We start from the raw sequence: 17,719 nt of genomic DNA, 5'->3' as shown, positions 1-17,719 counted from the left end.
ATGAGCTCTTATACCACAGCTCATCTATCTTTTTTTTTCATAAGGGTCCAGCCCATTAATAAACTTTTTGAGCAACACAAAAATTACAGGTTTCAGTGCATAGAATATGAAATGCAAATTTTAAAAGTAATAGTCCAGTCGTGTGAGTTTTCCCATGATATCTGGTTCAGTGCTGAAAAAGACTACACTGCAAATCTGTGATGATGATATTAAATCTTGAGTCATCATTTTTAGCAAACCCCAATGTACAGTCAAGTATTAAAAACATAATAAACTGTTTGGCCATGTGGACCATGAGCAGTTGTCAGGATAAAAATATAGGGGTTATGATTGCTGACTCATTCTGGAATGTACACGTTTTACATATGTCTTCCTCATCCCTACCTAGCTACTTAGTGGTCAGTGGCCAGGAACAAGCATGTGAATGTTAGGCATCTTGACCCCCTGATATACCTGCGCCAGGTAACTGAACCACCATGTAGTGAAAGAAGGATGAGGAAGGCAGCCCAGAACCATGTAGCTTTCAGGACAAATCAGCATTTTCAACTTTCACATTTTTAATCCTGATGTGTAACTGGTTTTGATTTGGTACATATATTAATACTGTATTTTAATACACTATGAATTACTTTAGCTGACGTTTGACCATTTTGCTTTAAAGGAGAACTATGAGGTGAGTGCTTTTCACTCACCTCATAGTTCTAGCCGACCTGTGACAATGAGACTGTCACAAGTCGGCTAAGTAGATCGGGAGGTGAGCGATACATACCGGTGTTTGCTCACCTCTCGATCCTGTCACAGCTCTCTGCCGTGACATGGGAGGGACTGGATTTCCCCCCTCCCCGCTCCGATCCGCCAGCGCTGGCTGGCGGATCGGACGGGGGAGGGGGCGGGTATAGGCAGAGCCAGCTGTCACTCACGCAGCTGGGCGGATCCAGACATAATTGTCGGGATCCGCTTCAGCTGCGGTATACTGCGCCGTCTCAGTATACCGCGAGCTACAGCTCGCAGTATACTGAGCTTAGGGTGACGGGAGGACGCTAGTTTGTGTCCTCCCGTTACCCTAAGGAGAACTATGGGGAAAAGCCTTAACCCCATAGTTCTCCTTTAATACCAAGCTCTTTTCTGGCCCTAAGGCCAGTTTTCTTTGCTCTGACCTGACTCATTGTTCTCAGTTTGTAGGGTACAGGCATGTAAAATACATTTGTTTGTGACTTCATACATGAAGTTTCTATGCTAGCATTCAAAGATATGTGTAACATATCTGAAACAAAACATACTTACCTAATAAATTGCTCTAATTTATCTATTAACTAACATAGGCAGTCTGTGACCACAGCATACATATGGAGGATGGAAAAAAGGTCCCTTCGAGCAGGTACTTGTGAGAAAAGTCTAATTGGTTAGGTTCCAGGTCTGTTCTACCTTTATTGCCACTGGTACCACCCCTGATCTGGGAGTTCATGTCAGAAAATGAAGGACAGCTTGGCCCTAACGGGTTATACTGTTAACTTTTTTCTGCTTAAAGGAAACCTGTCATGGAGGCAGCCAATGCTGACATCTCCTTCTAAAAATAGCCATTACTTGTCTGCCAAGCTGACCCTCTTGCCTCAATACTGATCAAGTGTGATACAAAAAGTTTTAAAGCTAATTGAACTCTTAGTTTAAATGAGCTAAATACACTCACTGGGCACTTTATTAGGTACACCTTGCTAGTATTGGGTTGGATGCTCTTTTGTTTTCTGAACTGCCTTAATTCATCATGGCATGGATTCAACAAGGTGATGGAAACATTCCTTAGAGAGTCTGGTCCATATTGACATGATAGCATCACGCAGTTTCTGCAGATTTGTCGGCTGCACATCCATGATGCAAATCTCCCATTCTACCACATCCCAAAGGTACTCTATTGGATTGAGATCTGGTGACTGTAGAGGCTATATGAGTACAGTGAACTTATTATCATGTTTAAGAAACCAGTTTGAGATAATTGTAGCTTTGTGACATGGCAGGTTATCTAGCTGGAAGTAGCCATAAAAAGATGGGTACACTGTGGTCGTATAGGGATTGACATGGTCAAAAACAATACTCAGGTAGGCAGAGACCTTTAAATGATGCTCAGTTGGTAGTAAGGGATCCAAAGTCGGCCAAGAAAATATCCCCTACACCATTACACCACCAGTCTGAACTGTTCATACAAGGCAGTATAGATCCATGCTTTTATGTTGTTTACGGCAAATTCTGACCCAACCATCTGAATGTCGCATCAGAAATCCAGACTCATCAGACCAGGCATGTTTTGTTCAGTCTTCTATTGTCCAATTTGTGTTAGCCCTTGTAAATTGTAGCCAACGCTTCCTGTTCTTAGCTGACAGGAGTGGTACCCGGTGTGGTCTTCTGCTGCTGTAGCCCATCTGCTTCGAGGTTTTTGCGTTCAGAGATGCTCTTTTGCATACCTCGGTTGTCTGGCCATTCTCCTCTGACCCCTGGCATCAAAAAGGCATTTTCACCCAGAGAACTGCCGCTCGCTGGATATTTTTTCATTTTCAGACCCTTCTCTGTAAACCCTAGAGATAGTCGTGTGCAAAAATGCTGTAGGTCAGCAGTTTCTGAAATGCTCAGACCAGCCAGTCTGCCACCATTAACCATGCCACATTCAAAGTCCCTTAAATCACCTTTCTTCCTCATTCTGATGCTTACTTTGAACTTCAGCAGATCGTCTTCACCAAGCCCACATGCCTAAATGCATTAAGTTGCTGCCATGTTATTGGCTGATCAGATATTTGCGTTAACAAGTAGTTGAACAGCTGCACCTAATAAAGTGGCTAGTAAGTGTATATTCTAGGTGCATCAAAACAAACAAAGTTTAATGTTTTACAGTTCATTGTCTTTCTAAAGTAGCTATAGCCTGAGTAGAAAAGCCTGTGCCCTGTTAGCAGTTGCAACATAGGACCATTGTTCTCTGAGGGGAAGCCATGGCTTCTCTGTGTAGGTGCGACACACAGGGAGTCAGACCTATAGCTCTGCAATCAACAAAACCCATGCTCCCTGCTAATGCTCTGACTCAACAGAGGACGTGTCAGACCTCTGTAAAGAGACCACTGCTTACACACAGAGAGCAAGGGTCCTTATTTGCAGCATTTTGGCAGGGGGAAAACTGTAAGACATTGAACACCTTTGGATTTGGAATTTAAACAATCAGCAAATTTACAAGTAATGGCAGACCCTTTATTTCACTTAAGGCAAATTAACATTACGCCCTGAAGAATGGTTCCTAAAAAACATGTGTGAGTCCTCTGTTTAATTGTGACATATATTTTAAACATTTTAGGTTTGAGTTCTTTTGCAATTTATTAAACTCGGTCAGTATTATCAGCCTTTCGCAGGCTGAAAAAAAAGCCTTATTAGAGCCAAGTGACAGCGGATGAGAGAACACTTAGCTCTTTCCATACCTTCCTCCTATAAATGCTTTAAGTGTAACAGATCGGTAGTTGATTGGGGTGTACAAATGGATGTCAGGAGACTGACGTTCCTGCTTTCAATAGAACAGAAGTGATTAAAAAGTGATTGAATAAATATCTTGAACTCAGCGCGTTTTAATTTACTATTATTGACAAAGAGCAGAATGACCAGCTCTATCCTTCTGAATCACTGGGGAAGATCAGAAACGGGATCAAAATAGATGTTAACAATAGCAAATGTCTTCTTTTGCTCTCAAACCTGCACAAAGAAATTGTAAGACAAACTGTAAATGGTTATTTTTTATCCTTTGTCTTCCATACTCTCTATGGTAGATAACACTGATCAACTAATCCGAAGTTATGCAAATGGAAAATGAAACAGACATCAGACTAGGGCTGAGAACCCCATACATTTGCCTTAGATGGTATAATACAATTGATATTTACCTTCTAGAAGCAACAAAAATATAAAATTAGATTATGTATTTTTCTAAGTCCACAGGTCATCTGTATAGTTCAGACATAACATTTTATTGTAACCAAGGACATTGTTCCTGCACATGATAGTTCTTTTAAACCAGTTCTTTTAAATAGCTGCTTGTTAAAATGCCCCTACTTCAGTCCCCCATGGTCGATATGGCTTATTGTTTGTACTGGCACTTGCTTGCCGTGGACTGGATGCGGAAGACAGGGGTGAAGAAATGGCAGAAGCTGCCATAGCTGCTGCTGCACCCGGTGGAAGTATTGGGAAAGCTCCGGCAAATGACAGAGGGAAGCCCTGTGCTGCGGCAGCAGCTGCAGCATGTACTGTAGCTGAAAGTGACAGCAAAGAGGTAGAGAGAGGCGGAACACTGGAAGCAACACTACCAACAGAAGGCATTCTAAGAGCAGCATCTGCATGAGCAAATGTGGCCGTGAGAAGAGCAGAGCCATGTTGTGGTGGCATCTCTGTAGCTGTGGAAAGTCTGCAAGGTATACTGTCAGATGAAGAGAATCCATTTTGTTGCAGCATAGCTGCAGGGAGTTGATGGAAAGCTGTTGCCCAATGGTGAGGGTGCAGGGAGTGCTGGTGTTGGGTCATTGATGATGTCATAGCTACTGCTTCCCTTTGTGAGGCACAGGTACTAAGATGGGAAACAAGTCTCACTCGGAGGGGATCAGATGTGTCCATGCCTTCAACAGAGCTGAGATATCTTGCAACTTCTGTTAAGCATTCTCGAAAACCAATGCTCATGAAGTCCATAGCCAGGGCATGGGCATCAAAGTAACCTTCAAACAAAATGCAGATACAATGATTATTTATAACAGTTGCAATATATTGCTCATTCAACACAATCTTGTCCTTTAAAATAACAAAAAATATAGATGTAAAAAAAGAGTTCAAATACAGTTATGATAAAAAAAAGAAAAGAAAACATATTGGGTATTTGTGCCTTTTAAACTGAATATGTTTTGCCCAGAGATGGGTTTATATAGCTTTAAATAGCTGTTTACTCTGCCAGGTTGCTGTAATCCCCAGCACATCAGCATTCAGATGGCAAAAGGACCAGCAATGTAAACCAATCAGGCTTTAATTTGTTGCACAGTGATATGAATTTAACAGATTGAGCTTATTGATTGGAGACTAGAGACAACCTAATCAGCGACCTGCTGTCTGTTTATTAACTAGTCAGTCTTGTCTATAGTGTCTGGCTGGGTTGCTTAGATATGAAAAGTAGATGCTCATCATTACAAATCTTTTGTCATGTAAGACACATCTGTATTTCAACAGTGTGTTTAGCTGTTTGCCTACACTTTATAGCTAACTCTACATAGACATGTTAAAAAAAAAATTATATATCTGATAAGTTTTTAAAAAAACCTGTTGATCCTGCCACAAACATTATAAGCTGAAAACTTCCTGGGCTCTCTATGTTTGCTGAACTGTTAGCAATTACATTGTTCTCTGAACACTAAAGAACCACGCCTCTCCAAGTTATAGACAATAGGAGAGGGGTGGCGTTCCGTAGTTTTATCTTGCTTATGTTTTCCCAATACAGAAGGGTGAGTAACTGTTATCACCCAATGACCTGAACCGTGTTGCTTTCCTGGTAGAAGCAGTAGCTGAAATTAAAGGGGGGAAAAAAAGGCAAGAAAAAAACCCACAACAAATCACAACTAAGGACTAGTAAGCAGCAATATAGTACATTGTTGTTTTAGGGTTTAGAACCACATGTGTCTTGGTACCAGCTTCATCTAATACACAGCACAGTCTGCAAGAGGGAAAGCCAGCATTAGGAGACAATCTGGCTCTTCCGCAGTGCATATGTGCTGACAGTGAACACTGAGAAGTTGATTACATTAGGGTACTAGTGGTAGACAAAATCATCAAAGGACCGTCATAAATTTTCGGCCTCCCCATTCAACTACAGGCTGAGTAAAAAGACGTATTCACTTTTTTTTTTATTGACAGCTAAATAGAATTGAGTGTCCAAGTCTCCGTGACAATGGGAGAGATTCCAGCAACCATCTGACTTGGACACACACGATCTCAATTTTCGTTTGCTGATTCCTATTATATGCTTGTATATCACCATCTGTTTGTGAGTACGATTTTAACTTCTTTTATATCGTTAAATTAAAACGGTTTTACACGATGGAGGCGCTTTTGTTTTTTTTTCCAGTTTTGTGGTTGCCCTAAACCATCGGGAGCTGCCTCGAGAGTGTAGTACATTGTCTACACAGATACTGGAGCTGGCGCTTGTGTTTATTAACTCTTTGACTCACATCTAGTATAAATGGCACCTTAAATTCCACAGAGCTCTTGTGCAACTGCACAGACTGCTTAAAGTGACACTAAACTCAGGAATTAAATCTTAAAAATGCATTCAAGTACCTTAACTATTAACAAAAATGTATCTTATTTGTGTATCACTCGGCTGTAGATCCTCAAATCATCTCTGAATTGGCGTTGACACTGTGCTTCCTTCCTACTTTTGTTCTCCTGTGTGTGTTGTACAGTAGTCATCACTCCCGTGATGAACTACAATCTAACATTAAGTTTACTAATTTCTATTGAAATGGTATTCTGTTACTGGAGCAAGCTTTGAGCGGTGGCTACTTCACAACCCACAGAGGGCCCATGGGGAACAAAAGCAACCACCCTCCAGAAGGAAGGACAGTGTCAACACAAATTCAGAGATGATTTGAGGATCTACAGCCGAGTGATACACAAATAAGTTAAATTTTTGTTAACATTTAAGGTACTTGAATGCATTTTTAAAATGTAACTACTGAGTTAGGAGTCAATTTAAATAGCATGTCTGTCCCTGTTGGGTACATTATATTTTGGTCCTGAGAACCTTAAATGATACTTCTGACATGGTTAAACAGAAACATGAATTTTTGTATTCCTAACACGTTAATAAGCCATGTCACCAATACAGTAAAGTATGAACAGAAATGCAATTATCAACTCAGTCTACTTATAAAGCATGTCCACTGTTATAATGTAAGGGAAAGAAAGGAGACACACAGGGCTACAGGACAGTGTTGTGGTATTACAGCGTCTGTCAGAGACTCTGGTAATGTAATACGCCACAATGCTTGAAATTAAATAATATAGTAGAGAAAAATTAAGAACATCAGTTTCCCAAACATAAAAAATGTATGGTGGTGCCTCTCGTCTTGTATTGTGGGGTAGGGACATTCCAGAGACACTTTCCCATGGTAATGCTGATCCGCAGTGTCCCTCCCTGCCTTGCACACAAACACACGCACACACACAAAGATTAAAGGCTCCTCTGAAGTGATCCCCTCTCTTCTTTCTCTGCTAGACTGACATTTACTCCATTTCTGAGTCCTGATGGTTTGAGGGACTTTTATGTATGATCTGCTCAGCGCTATACAGCAGACATATTTAGTCACTTAACTGTAAACGAATAACATCTTTCTCCGACATTCCTTCATCAGCGAAGTTTAACGGAAAGAACGCCCGTGCAATAAACATGTACACACACATGCAATTTTTCCCTAGTCGCGCTACCCACCTTCATTACTATGTTTAGAATCTTGTGGCTGTGAATTACAAGCAAATCAACTCAAGTGTGCTTTAATGAAGCAGTTATGGAAGAAAGTAACACAATTGTATTTCTTCTACCATATATTTATATATTACATATGACCCTTTAGTAATCATTTTCATGCACAGAGTTATTATGGATGGTTGAGGCAAGAGAATATTACATTTCAGAAATCTGAGCCTTTTATTCTTGAAGAGCAATTTTCAGACAAAATCATTTTTAACCTTTGAGTACCAGATGGTTTACCAACATTCTACAGTGTTTAGAATGTCATAATAAAGTTATTATGTAGTATACGTATAAATTGAGCTATATTATATACCCACAAACTGTACAGAGCCTTCTTGTCTATAAGTGCAATATGTTTAAAGTGTATTTAATGACAAAACTTTTTTCCTTATTTTGAATAGAGTAAGGAATGTTTAAACCATTTGTCAACCGTTTCCCACTGGTGACATTTTCCTTTACTTTTTGCATCAGAGACACAACATGGAGAAGAGGAAATTGCTCCAACATAAGAAACAAACTCTTTTAGTTGTCACTGAAGCAAAGGATACAGTTGGAGGATTTCCCTTCTATTTCAGTTCCATTGACATCTCAAAATTGTAGGTTTTCCTGCACTTTTAATAAGGCCATACATTGCTCCAATTGTGTCTGAGTCTTGCTGACTTGGCCAAAATTCAAGCAGTGCGTGACCCCCTCAAACCCCCCCTACCATTTGATTTATTAATCAACTTTTGTCAAAGGAGCTGCCAATCAGCTGTATTTACTGTTCAGGTATTCTGACATTAGGTATAGAATACAATAGCCCGTCGGGGAGGATTTCCTCGTCCATGCTATCGAGTGTATGGCCAACTTTAGTTTTGGTGTATGGCCAACTTTATTCCTGGTGACAGCAGACTCTAGCACGAATAGAACAAGTCTTCCCAGCTAAGACAAAGACAGAAATAAAAACCTAAGCCATCCCCTATTCAACACAAACAAATGTGGCATATACATTTTAACTGTGGAAAAGATCAGAAAATGTAATTTTGTTACTCCAATGTTCACAGCAATGGGAAGCAGAGTGAAAATCCCACCTCATGCTTTTGGAAGGTTTTGCCAGTAATTTAAACTGTAGGGATATAGGCACCATGTTTCATGTTTAGCCTCAGTCTGGACTGAGGTCATCTTGGTACTGATGTTGTCTTCACAATAAATGGTCCCTCTTCACTGTAATAATATAACTGGACTAATGTTATATAATAAGCTATGCTTAAAATAACTACCTATATACAGGATGCTGAAAGGTAACGTCTACTAAAAAAATGAACAGCATGATCAGAAATAATTTAATAAAATGAAAGGGGTAAGAGGAAGTTTATCTGGGTTATATCTGAATGTTACTGTTTTTAAAGGGAAAAAAAAACAATCTCCACTCTCTGATGTGCTCAACTAAAATGCTTAGTTTTAGGATCAGTGAACACGTTGGACATACTGTACATGTAAGCAAACAAACAAACTGAAGCGGATCTGGCCATTTAGCACTAATTTAGCACCCTGGCATCACAGGAGTTATTGTGGTTGCCAGATAAGTGCACAAACAAATCATTAATCATAAATGTTTGACCACACTGACTGTTCCTAATTGATAAAAAAAATTACACTGGATTCCTTGTTTTAAGATGCTGTATGTTGCACATAGTCACTTCTCCTTTCATGCCTTATTACAAGGACTCTATCAGTAATTTTAACACTCTATCAGCTATTAGTACAGTGACCAAGAAAATCTCTGCTTGTCTATAGACTTCCAAGGTGGTTGTTCCTACATGCATGAACTCACTGCCCTCAGGACAAGCTATCTGCCAAGTGCTGAATACTGCCTCAGTAACGCCAGTTCTCTCAACCTTACAAATTTACGTCAATGGAAAAGGGGAAAAGTAACATGGAACCAGAAGCATGTAACCTGCCACTAACTTATCAGAGGAACAATAGGAAATTAGATGTATTTTATAACCTGACTGACTGTTCCCCTGTAAGTGGCTGGCCAGTAATGTCATCAATTAAGCTGACTGAAATTTTTTTTCTGTTCAGGATTCAGACTGCCACTACCTGATGACATTCAAGTTTGCTTATTATTATTATGGTCTGTAAAAATGAAAAGAAGAAGGGAGATAAGCATGATTTATAATACTGGTGCTAGATTCTGCATTTCCGTGACATCACTATGAAAGCAGCCAATCTATTTACTTGTTATTGCTGACATCACTAAGAACACCGCCCATCCATTCACTAGAGACCAGAGATACCACAGAGAACACAGACTATCGATTCTCTATAGACTAATGACATCTCAAAGAAAGCAGCCTATTCATTTACCTATGACTGCTAACATCCCCGGGAATTAGGGTTGCCACACGTCTGGTTTGCACCCAACCAGTCCGGTTTTGGAGTCTTGTGTCCGGGTGTCCAGCCTGCAGGCACCCGGACACAAGACACTCAGTGCCAACACCGGCTTTAAAATTTCTAACAGATGATCTTCCCCCTGCTCAGTACACAGTCACCGCCTCTCGCCTGTGTCCGCTGCCTCATCTTCCCACTCTCGTCTACTCCTGTCACCATGCTGGCTTCCCACAAACCTCTCGGAGCTGTGAATGAGAATGTGTCCTCCAGGAAGAGCCTGAGCCTGGTGGACAAGGAGAACCTGCCGCCTTCTCTGAGCAACACCCGGGTCCTGGCCAGCAAGATCTTCCAGGATAGAGAGAATGTAAACGACAACTTAGTTGCATCCTATGGTGAGCATGTGGTTGCATTTGCTGAGAGAATCTTTTTCTCTGGGTCATTTGCAGCCATTATCTCCTATGAGATGTGGACTCTCATCCTTTCTGACTGTCAGATAAACTAGTGTCTGTGTTTTGGCACATGCTAGTTTACAGTAGGAGCATGAAACACTCAGGGGTAAAAAAAACTTGTACAGCTTGGAGGCATCTGAATACATGCTGTGTACTATTCAGGAAAACTGCTGCTTGTTAGCAGCTTTTTTGTTTGTAAACTTTTTTAAATGTATTTTTTAAGTCAAACGGTGGCACTTCAAATAAAAGTCTTTTAAAATTCCTAAAAGATGCGGCTTCCAAGGTCCACGGTAAGTGTGATATTGAGCAGCCTAATCTGCCTGAAACTGGATCTTCATCTAAGCTGCGGGCAGCCTGTGCCTGTTTACAGGTGCCCACAGCTCAGAGGAAGATCCGGTTTTCAGGCAGATGCGGCCGCCTTCTCCTCCTCCTCCTGCTCTCTGACACCGTGCTGCCCGCCTGCGGACCCCTGGTGAGACACCATAGCCCAGGCAGCCTATCTGAGAGTCACGCAGTCCACCTGAGTGTCGCACAGCCCTCCTGAGTGTCGCACAGCCCATCTGAGAGCCACACAGCCCTCCTGAGTGTCGCACAGCCCATCTGAGAGCCGCACAGCCCACCTGAGAGTCGCAAAGCACACCTGAGAGTCACACAGCCCACCTGAGAGTTGCATAGACACCTGGAGGCATCAGGGCGCCAACCCAGAACAACACAAAGTATGTATCTTCATATTATCTTGTATTGCTGTATAATGTATTGCTGGGATTTGTAGTCCTCTATAGCCAGTCTCCTTACTCCCTCCCCTCTCTGTCTCTTCTTGCTCTTTCTCCTTGCTGACTCTCCTCACTCTCTCCTCTATATTCTCATAATAAAAAAAATTGCCATGTGTGGCGCTAGAGTGTTCGGGTTTGAATTGAAGAAAAGGTGGCAACCCTACTGATAATGCAACCTGTTCATTCACTAGAGACCAGACATGTCACTAAGATTGCAGTCTACACATTTATTAAAGAACAGACATGTCACTGTGACTGCAGTCTAGACATTTACTAGAGAACCGATATGTCACTGAGATTGCAGTCTACACGTTCACTAGAGACCAGAGATGTCACAGAGATTGCAGTCTACACGTTCACTAGAGACCAGACATGTCACTGAGACTGCAGTCTACGCAGTCATTAGAGACCAGACATGTCACTGAGACTGCAGTCTACGCAGTCATTAGAGACCAGACATGTTACTGAGATTGCAGTCTACACATTCACAAGGCACCAGACATGTCACTGAGACTGCAGTCTACTCATTCACTAGAGTCCAGACATGTTGCTGTGATTGCAGTCTACTCATTCATTAGGGACCATGTCACTGAGACTGCAGTCTACACATTGACCAGAGACCAGACATGTCACTGAGACTGCAGTCTACACATTGACCAGAGACCACACATGTCACTGAGACTGCAGTCTACACATTGACCAGAGACCACACATGTCACTGAGACTGCAGTCTACACATTGACCAGAGACCAGACATGGCACTGAGACTGCAGTCTACACATTGACCAGAGACCAGACATGCCACTGAAACTGCAGTCTATTCATTCATTAGGGACCAGACATATCACTGAAAACCAATCCTACCTATTCACTAGACACCAGCCACATCACATTTTTATTAAAGACCAGATGTCATTGAGAATGCATTCAACATATTCACTAGAGACTATCCACAGCATTGAAACATGCAGTCCGCCTATTTATTAGAGACCATATATGTCACTGACAATGCCGTTTAAACACTAACGGGACATCGCAGAGAATGCAGTCTCCTTGCTATGCAATTGATCAGTCAACCCACATATCTTCTAACAATGTTAATTCAGCAGTATATGGAATTTGGTCTAGCTGGGTAAGTAGCTGGTATAGAATAAACATGCATTTAGTTTTTGTTTACCTTTGACAACATAATGTAGCTAAAGGAATGAAGGCTTGCTATGTTAAAGTGCTGTTTGATGTCTGTGTCTATTTATATAACACATTAATATTAAATTATATATAACAAAGCCTATAAATTGATGTGAATAAGGAGGTAGAAGAAAGAAGGATGCTGCCAATGACAGCTTATCAGGGAGGACAATAGTGATTAAGGCAGGATTTTATAATACTGGTCCTGTCACCCAAATGTGTAGCCTGATCCACCCACATGGATGTAGATAATATAGATAATGCAAGTAGATGGAGTATAAATACATAGTCATCTGCTTTCAGTCCTCCTTCACGGGTTGTACAGACCTGACAGAGCGAGAGTTTCTCAGGATTAAGACTGACTTTTTTGTAGGACAGGGAAAGAGAATACTCCCTGAATCTTGAAGTATTTGTGCTCTTTACAGCTGCCTGCTTTGTTCCAATCCTGCTCCTACCTTCCTGACAACCTTTCTGTTTTTTCTCCTGCCTCCTCAGGCCCTCTTGCCAATCTATTCACTTGAAAAAGGGTAATTAGCTGGGTATCTACAATTTGAATTTTAGCCAATTCAGCAGGAATCGGGTGAATATCATGCTGAGGACTCTATTGGCACCACCCGCTTAGAAGAAATTAGATTTTTCAATCAACGTTTGACCAAAGAGCCAGGTGGAAAATTATTGGCCAAACAGTGCCTACATCCAATCAGATTTGGGTATTCAGTATCCCTGGGAGCAGCACCTGCTGAATAAAATATATATATAGATATATATACAGGACACTGGCACGCCAAAGTTACTGAAGAACATGTCTTTTATTGACGCATGTTCATATAAGCACATATGATCCCCTTCCTTAGGCAAAACCATGACTGAATAGACTAGCCAGCAGCAGGGATTCCTTTATCCATGCTGTTTAGCCCACAAGACTGAACAAGAGAAATCTAACAGTGTGTGGCTACCTTCAGAATTTGGTGTTGAACATACTGACCTATGACTTGAGATCAGCATTGAAGTTATCTACTAGACATGAAGGAGTTGATACATTAAAAATAGAAAAAAGAAAATTATGATACAATTTGAATTCTTGACCTTTTTTACCAATTAGAAATCTTGTGAAATGGATCCATAAGATTAAACGGAATCCTGATTGGTTTCTGTTAGCAATATTTCAATTGTGTTCTTATTTTCTCTAGTTTGATTAGATCAGCTCCATAAACATGCCTTCCTGTCGATTGAATGAATCGGTTTTCCATTGTTTCACTGTTATTTTATATCTATAGTTAGCTTTACACCATAACCAACTGAATGGCACTTCTCTGCTGGTTTACATTTGTGTAGGGGTTAACCTCCAAGTGAAACACTGAACAATGACTATACAATCAATGTTCTGAAATTTGACTGAGAAATTCCTTGCTCATAGAAAGTCACCAGGAAGTGAATTTCCGCGCTGCGATAAGCACAGGAACAATTACTCTCTCCATTTCCTTTATGGTCATTGTGCGTGTGTTCATACAACAGCCCGCTCTTTTTTGTGCCCCACAAATCTGTGTGGGCAATAAAGGAGCTCCCCTCCTGCACTTCCTCCTTTACAGTGTACAATTGTAGGCCTCTTGTCCTCCTGTTTATTTTCTCTGATGTTTGTATGTTTGTTTTGTCTCTGCGCACAGATTTTCACTGTCTTTGCAAACCCCAAACAAATCTGTGGCTGGACTGTCTGTGAATGAAGCTTTTACTCCCACAGTGTTATGAAAGCAAACACAAGCCCAGGGTCAAGTGCTTCTTTTGTGCCTGCCGTTCTTTCCCACGAGTTCAGTCCCACCATTAGCATTGATTTAGAGGAGACTCTTTTATCAGGATCCGCCTACAAGCGCTTGTCAAAGAGATGTTTGCTTAGATTGCCATGCTATTTTACAGTGTAAAGAGTACAGACAGCAAAAGCCTTACCTTTACCTCCCGTAGCCTGCAGCATCTTTAAATGGTCCACTGTCATCTGCAGAATCTCAGCTTTCTCCAGCTTTGCCGATCCCTGAAAAACACACAGACAGAAAGACTTGCTAGCTTTCATTACCACTCCACATCCTCAAATGCTGTATATGTCTTAAATAAATAATAGAAGCCTACCCTTAAAGTATATCTAAACCAAGAACAAAAATGTTATATATCACAGCTTTTCCAGGCTTTCTCATCTTTTTTTTCTCCTGGTGATCTAGCCAGTATCACAATCCCTGTGCTATTATTATTATACAGGATTTATATAGCGCCAACAGTTTGTGCAGCGCTTTAGACAATAAGGAAGACATTACAATCACAATACAATTCAAGACAAGATGGTAAGGAGGGCCCTGCCCGTGAGGGTTTACAATCTAAAAGGGACGGGCAAGTGATACACGAGGATGATGATAACACACTCAATGTACAATGAGTGGGTTAGGACTATAAAACATCTCCCCTTCTCCATAACATGGAGAGTCCATAGAGAGAGCAATGAACAAAGCTAACTGACAACAGAAAGCACGGGAAGTACAGAGCTGGCTGGACTTCTAGCAGAATCAACTGATCATATACAACACAATACTTTGAATCAATAAAAGCAGAAACAGAGTGCATAGTGCAGATAAAACCACTTTAATAAATTTGAAAGCTAAAATTGCAATTACAGTGAACTATCTCGATCAGGCCATATCACCAAGACAAATCATCCAAAAGAACGCAAACAGTTGCTGAAACTCTCTAATTGAGTAGCCTACAAAAGGAATAAGCCAGGATGGATTCACTGAGGTGGACACTGGGAGAACCAGAGGAAGAGGAATACAAAGTCATCCCAAGTTTGTACAAAAAGGGGGATCGAAGTTGTATCCTTGGTAAGTAAAGTACCTTCACTAACAACTGATGTTTCAGGCAGTGCTCTGGATCGGACACATTTTTGTTCTTAGTCTCTGAAGAAGAGGCATGGTCCTGAAACATGTCAGTTTTTAGTCTCTGAAGAAGAGGCATGATCCTGAAACACGTCAGTTGTTAGTAAGAAGTATGTAGAATGTCCCACCGAGGATACAAATGCAGTCCCCTTTTTGTACAAACTTGGGACAGCGTTGTATTTATCCATAAGTCCACCTCAGTGAATCCATCCTGGCTTATTCGCTCTCCTATTGCCAGCTTCTGAGGAGAGAGTTTCAGCATCTGTTGGCGTGACCTGGTGTTCCTCTGGATGATTAGGCCTGGTGATATGCCCTGGTCACGTTACTTCATTGTAAGTGAAATTTTATCTCTCAAATTGATAAAAATGTATTTTATTTGTTTATGCTTTTATTGTTGAATATATACATGGTGTTTGGACACACAGAGCTTGTAAGAATATTCAGAGCTATCTTAGCACCAGTGAAAGGTGGTACATTTTAAGATTTGTTAAAATGCTTCAAATGGTAGAACAGATCAAAAAGGAGCAAACAAGATAAGTTCATTGTTAGGGTGTACATACAGCGTGCTGAAATAATTCTCTCCAATATCAGAGGGTAGTCACGGATGCCGATTATTCTTTAATACAGATGTTGTCACAAACATGCAAACTAGGATTGCCCAAGCTTGCATATTGTCTGTAGGGTTAAGAATAAATCAACTACCAGATACCTCTGGTACTGGCTTATCTAAGTGGACAAATAGTAGTAGTCAAATGTACAAAAAATGGAGCTGGTTGCTTTTTTCCCCCTAGATGAACAGACTATTGGTAGCTGAATCTATCCATTCATGCTCATCGATTAAGACATTGTCATCTTCATTTAATGTGTATGGATAAACTGGTAAAACATAAAATATTTTTAAAAAGTTATATAAATACCACATAATAAATCCACTAAAATTTTAGTGTGCTCCCTCATTGAATGTTCTATGCAGAGGATATGGTAAACTGGAATATAACCTTTTCATACACTCATTCCCATCATCCTTACATAGTAATTATTAGTGTCTATCCTGCTGAGCTTCCAATTTAGGATGACAAGCCATACATAGTAATTATTAGTGTCTTCCTGAACTCACTGCAAGGGCCACTATCATGGGGTATTGTGGATCTCCTGTGGGGGACCTGGATGGTCTGCCAGGCATCCTCCCACATATCTCCTTGAAGTCTAATAATATTTGCATGGATCTTGTAAACTGGAGAAGCCCAAGATCCAATCTGAAAAAAACAAAACACTGCATAGACACTCTATGGGTGTCTTGCGGACTGTCTATGTTTTTTGACTGTTTGTGCTAAAACTTGGCTTGCTTCTTCTTACACTATACAACCCCTGGATGTCAGTCTTTTGCCTGATATGTCTTCCTTCACATTAGGAGCCTGTCTCCTGTTGGTTAAACACTGTTAAGGATTTAGTAACTGGGACTAAAGGTATTCACCATTTCTGAAACCTATTGATGCACCCTGCATATGCTTTACAAGACAAATATGTTTTGCACACACACCACTAGATAACGTTCTATCATTTACTTCTCCCAAAGCCTGCTAAAGCTTAAACAGCCTCAGGACCAGAAACAGTCACTGGCCATTATTTGCTTTTGTTCAATACAAAACAGTAAACTACATTACTTGCCAGATGTAGGCTTTTTACTGGGAAAGATCACTACTTTTCTTTTAGTTTTGGATATAGTGCAGAAGGATTGACATTTCTCTCAGATGTTTATTCCTCACTTTGATCCTATTGGATTGTGTCTCATTTCCTGTCCCTGTGACGCCCGTGCAAGAAACGGAGGTGGGGGGGGGGGCAGTGAGCATCATCAGGACTGGAAGGCACAAAAAAAAACAATGTAACAGGAATCTAACCTTTCCTTACTCTACTACAAATGTGATTTAGTTTTTATTTGTGTCCCTGTTAGGGAGATTTCCCATCCCTTCCTGTCCTAGCAGGGGCAGCAATAAAAACATGACAGAGGCCTGAAAGTCCATACCTTGGACAGGGACTGAGAGGAATAGTCTGCAGGAGACAGAGCATTGCACCCATGATGCACTGATCACAGTTGCAATGCTTGCAGGCTTCAATGCAAACAAATAAAATAAATAAGTAAATGTTATTTTTTTTGTTATGAATAAGTGCATTGCTAATTTTTTTGTGAAAGGTGGACCTTGCCTTTTAAATGATATTAATTATGTGGGTTATGTGATTGGCTCTGTGACAGATTCACAGTAAGGAAAGTGATTTAAGAACATGGAGGTCCAAATGGACACTTATACAGTACTCTGTTCTTCAGCTGAAAAGTGTCTGCTTGATGATGTTTCTTTCTGTAAGTATAGCAGGGCCAGGTATTAGATTTTGAAATCGTGTGAGTATTTGCTTCCTGTTTATTTTGCATACCCAATCATGTGCAGATGCTTTTCGTATGACTGGATAATTGGTAATAAAGTTAATATTCGCTATATA

The 17,719-nt window shown here is 40.7% G+C and overlaps 1 protein-coding gene across 1 annotated transcript in view; it reads right to left on the bottom strand.

The window, feature by feature from the left end:
* Positions 1–3,830: 3,830 nt before the first annotated feature.
* HEY2 (hes related family bHLH transcription factor with YRPW motif 2) overlaps positions 3,831–17,719 on the bottom strand; it is a 27,392-nt gene continuing 13,503 nt past the window's right edge. Inside the window, exons 4-5 of the mRNA XM_018563808.1 lie at positions 14,256–14,337; positions 3,831–4,730 (exon numbers count right to left, since the gene is read on the bottom strand). Of these exons, the coding sequence (XP_018419310.1) occupies positions 4,063–4,730; positions 14,256–14,337 (750 nt within the window). The 3' untranslated portion in view covers positions 3,831–4,062. The remainder of the gene's footprint in view (positions 4,731–14,255; positions 14,338–17,719) is intronic.

This window comes from Nanorana parkeri, unplaced genomic scaffold, assembly GCF_000935625.1.
Source record: "Nanorana parkeri isolate BGI_ZX_2015 unplaced genomic scaffold, ASM93562v1 scaffold699, whole genome shotgun sequence".
In the NCBI taxonomy this organism is placed as follows: Eukaryota; Metazoa; Chordata; class Amphibia; order Anura; family Dicroglossidae; genus Nanorana; species Nanorana parkeri.
The sequence above is the reverse complement of the archived record's forward strand: the minus strand, read 5'-3'. Positions and strand labels throughout refer to the sequence as shown.